The following is a 4,386-nucleotide window of genomic DNA, read 5'->3' as shown; positions in this document are numbered from 1 at the left end:
AGACAATGGGTATCCGCTCAAAGTGTAGCTTCAAAAGATTGGACTTTAGGTGGGTAATTTGCATAATCTTCACCCTCAACAATTTTCTTGATAATCCACTTCACATGTATTATCCCCAAAAATTCCCCAATATCTCCCAGCAAGTCCTTTATTCACATCTTCCTCCTAGAGAAGCACCATGCAATCCTACAGAAGTACATAAACATTTGAATTTTAATACAATGAACTCCAATGATGTGAAACTTAATTCAATAAGGTTTGTTCAGGATGTTACAGGATGTTGTCCTATCTGCAATATAGTGTTTTGCACTCTTGCACTCTATATTGAACTCTTGCAATACAGTGTCTGAACCTCTTGCTGCACTTACTTAACTCAAATCTTCTTCTAGCCTTACTCCCATCTATACGGGGTTGGTTCTTCACCTCCTTCTTATCCATTGCAGTGTGTCTTGAATGCCATTCCTTAGAAACTCTGCAGCTAATCCTATCCTTTATTATGACATCCACCCATCTAGTTTTAGTTTTCTGCCAACTCTTCTCTTACCCTACACTTCTAAGTTTAACTCCCTGTTTCCTATATATTTTTCCGATTTTCTTTTCACATGGACAAACCATCTATGCCTCGATTCCCTCAGCTTTTCTATAACTGGTACCAACTTCACATTTCCCCTACTTCATTCGTTCCAAATATGGCCCAACAACGGAACTCCAAGTATCCATCTTTACATTTTCATTTCCACTGTATTCAAGATCTGCTCCTGTCTGTTCCTCAGTGCCCAGAATTCAGAGCCCTGTGAAAGTGCAGGCCTAAATAACATCTTGCAGATCTCACTTTTCAATTTGGTAAGTTTAGTGAAAATACAAATGCTCATATAAATAGGCTTATAATGCCCAATCCAGCAAGAACTTTACTCCTGTGAAGATGTTGTACACATGAATAATTTTATTGAAGTTATGTGTGAGTACCGACTATTAGCACGAGTGTGATTCTATCTGCAGGATGGGGATCGTGTATAATGTTGATTAGATTCAGTCCTGCAGGTGGTCTATATGTGGAAGTCTTGTAAGCCTCAGTTAGAGTTCTGAATGAAGACAGGCTGTAGGGGTATGTCCATTTAGTCTAAACATTCAAGTGCTTGCAGTATCATGTCTATAGAGAAGAAGAGATTCACAAAAACATAATAGAGAAATGAAGAAGCCCACTCAGTGGAGACCTCCTCCCTTCCTTCTGTAGGATTTTCATAAGGTGAGATTGATGGTTTGGTGAACCTCTGTTCGGAGGGTGTTCCATGCATGTGCTGATGGCATGAAGAAGAAACATAATTAGACAGTGGAACTTCTTGACACATTTAGACTTTGAAGACCAAAAATGTAGCAATATTCATATAAGGTTTAGATAAGACAAATATTCAGGTTTATTATAATTAATTTTGACAACATATTTTGAAGGGATATTAAACAACATGTTTCAGGGATTAAGCCACATAACCCAGTCACTGTCCCACATTAAAGAGTTTTAAACAAGGTTCAGAGTTCAGTTGCAGAGACCTCAGTCTGCTTCGTTCCTTGGCAAACACACCATTAAAAATCTCCCTTTATAACTTTTATATTAAAGACAAGTTAAAAAAAAGCATTTGAAATGTAAATATTAAATCAGACTTTCATTTTCATATTAACAACATCCTTTATTGCCTTTCTCTTGAGCTGGAGACGGTTTAAAAAAAAAGAATTAGATAAATTCATGGAGGTTAGGTCCATCAATGGCTATTAGTCCAGTCCAGAGAGGCAACCCCATGTTTTGGGTGTCCCTAAAACTCTTACTGCCAGAAGCTGGGAATGGGCGACAGGGGATGTATCACTCAATAATTGTCTGTTCTGTTCATTCCATCTGAAAAATCTGGCACTGGCCACTGGCAGAAACATGAGACCATCCTAGATGGTCCATTGGTGTCATCTGGGATGGTCTTTCATTTGTTCTTGTGTTCTAACATGATGATAGGTGTTTCCCTAGTCAATGGGAGATGCCGAGGCGAGGGGTGTGTTCTAAACCCTGCTGCTGCCAAAGAGTTCAGTCCCCATATCCCCTTCTTCTATCTCCATAACACCTCCTTCTGCTTGTAATTCTCAGCTGGGAACGCTGTAACCCACTTAAGGGTTTTTTACATGAAGCTGGGTCGGGAGGAGGAAGAAGATGGAATTAGAAGGAGGAGACCGGTTATAACTTTTATCCCAATGGTCAGGGTAGTCACCTGGAATGTGGGAGGGCCCCGCTTCAAGTGCTTGATAGAGACAGGCTTGAACACAAGAGTTAGAGAGAGACCCACATGAGTGTATCCTGGTGGTTATGTCACCCACATCCCCTGTTAAAATCCTAAGTTTATTTGTGGCTCTAGCCCTCCCTGGGGAGTAAACCTATTGGCTCCAATGATTATTATATTATCCTTATTATTATTATAGGGTAGAATAAGGTAATTGATATTAAATAGAGTTTCAACAAATTACTCAAAAAGAAAGAAAGAAATTAATAGATGAAGAGATTCTTTTTATAGAATTGGCCAGATCCTCAGCTGGTATAAATTGGCCATAGCTCCCCTGAAGTCAGAGGGACAGATCAAAGAGATATGGAGAGAGGGGAAAGGGAGAAATGTGTGAATGACTATAAGCCTGGTGCTCAGAGCACTCGCTCTGGATTTAGGAGACCCAAGGTCCAGTTCCCCATGCTCCAGTGACTCTTGTACAACTGGGAATCTGGCCCGCTGACCTCAATGGCACTACACTGATTTAGACCAACTGAAGTTTTGTCCCAACGTTTCCATCAGTTACCTGAGCTGAGAATGTCTCAAATACAAGTTATGCATAGTTCTATGATCTGATGTAAAAAGATGTAATTTAATTTATTTAAGATCATCAACATTACTTGAGAAACTTCAATTTCCTCAACATTTTCCCTACAGCCGTTTTCACCTCCTTGTTTTTCAGGCTGTAGATGATGGGGTTTAAGATGGAGGTCAAGACGCTGTACTGGATGGAGAACATTTCATCCAGCATGACAGAGGAGACCGAGCTGGATTTTGTGTACTGGAGAAAACCTGTCAGGTAGAATAAGACAACCACAATCAGGTGGGAGCTGCAGGTGGAGAAGGCTTTACGCCTGCCCTCCGCAGAGCGTATCCTCAGGATGGTAGAGATGATGTGAATGTAGGAGATCAGGGTGACGAGAAAGGAGCTTGATCCAAATATCAGAACAGAAGTAAGAAGCACCACTTGACTGGTGAAGGTCTCAGTGCAGGACAGATGTAATAGAGGAGGGAGCTCACAGCTGAAATGATGGATTTGGTTGTACCCACAGAAATGCAACTTCAGAATAAAAACAGTGTTAAGAAGGGCATAAAAGAAGCCCGTGATCCATGTCCCACTCACCAGCAGAACACAGATTCCTTTGCTCATTCTCTCCATGTAACGCAATGGGTCACAGATGGCAGCGTAGTGGTCATAAGCCATGACTGAGAGAATGAAAACTTCAGCACCACCTGAGAGGAGGATGAAGAACATCTGGACAATGCAGCCATTGACAGAAATAATTTTGTGCACTGCTAGGAAGTTCCTCAGTGTGTTAGGCACCGTGACCGAGAAATAGCAGATATCAATAAAGGATAAATGGAAGAGGAAGAAGTACATAGGGGTGTTAAGGTGAGACTCTGCTCTTATCACCACCATGATCACTATGTTACCACCCAGAGTGATTAGGTAAATAACTAAAAACACTGAGAAGAGGAAAATCTGCATCTGTGGGTCACTGGAAAGTCCCAGGAGAATAAATTCAGTCACTGTGGTTTGATTTTTCTTTGGCATTTATTCAGGAAAACTATGACCTGGAAGACAAGTGAAAACAAATGAAATTAACACTTATCATAAAAATAAACTGAAATAGTATGTGGAGAACATCTGTTCCATAGGATGAATGTAAAGAGCGTCCTATTCCATTCTGTAAAATACGTTTTTTAAGTAGACTAAATTTAGAGAGAGAGAGAGAGGGATGTCAGATCGTATCTGTGTGTTTTAAATAGACAAAATAGGCTGGCTACACAAAAGGCCTTGGGCACCTGCCACTTTAGACGCCTAAATCCCAGAATCAGGTCCTACTGGTATTCACAAATACCCTGCTCAGCTCTGACTAAGGGATAGTCTGATGTGGGGCTCCCTCAGTCTCTCCTCTTCAAGCTGTTCCTCTGTGGATAAATCATAAAAAGAGGCAGTGCAGGGTTACTGGATGCTTGGTCTTCTGCATCTGCGGTGAGTGTTCTAGCATGTGAAGTTAATCTGATCAGTAGCATGAATGTAAAGAGAGCCCTATTCCAGGCTGTGCAATGTCTGTTTGAAAAATAC

General features: G+C 40.9%; 1 protein-coding gene across 1 annotated transcript; it reads right to left on the bottom strand.

Annotated features, from left to right (window-relative positions):
• Window positions 1-2,913: 2,913 nt before the first annotated feature.
• Window positions 2,914-3,852, bottom strand: LOC135887846 (olfactory receptor 5V1-like). Its single transcript, XM_065415618.1, has one exon. The coding sequence runs from the start codon at window positions 3,850-3,852 to the stop codon at window positions 2,914-2,916; it is 939 nt and encodes a 312-aa protein (XP_065271690.1).
• Window positions 3,853-4,386: the final 534 nt, after the last annotated feature.

This window comes from Emys orbicularis, chromosome 13 (genome assembly GCF_028017835.1).
Source record: "Emys orbicularis isolate rEmyOrb1 chromosome 13, rEmyOrb1.hap1, whole genome shotgun sequence".
In the NCBI taxonomy this organism is placed as follows: Eukaryota; Metazoa; Chordata; order Testudines; family Emydidae; genus Emys; species Emys orbicularis.
This window is presented reverse-complemented; position numbering and strand designations above follow the sequence as displayed.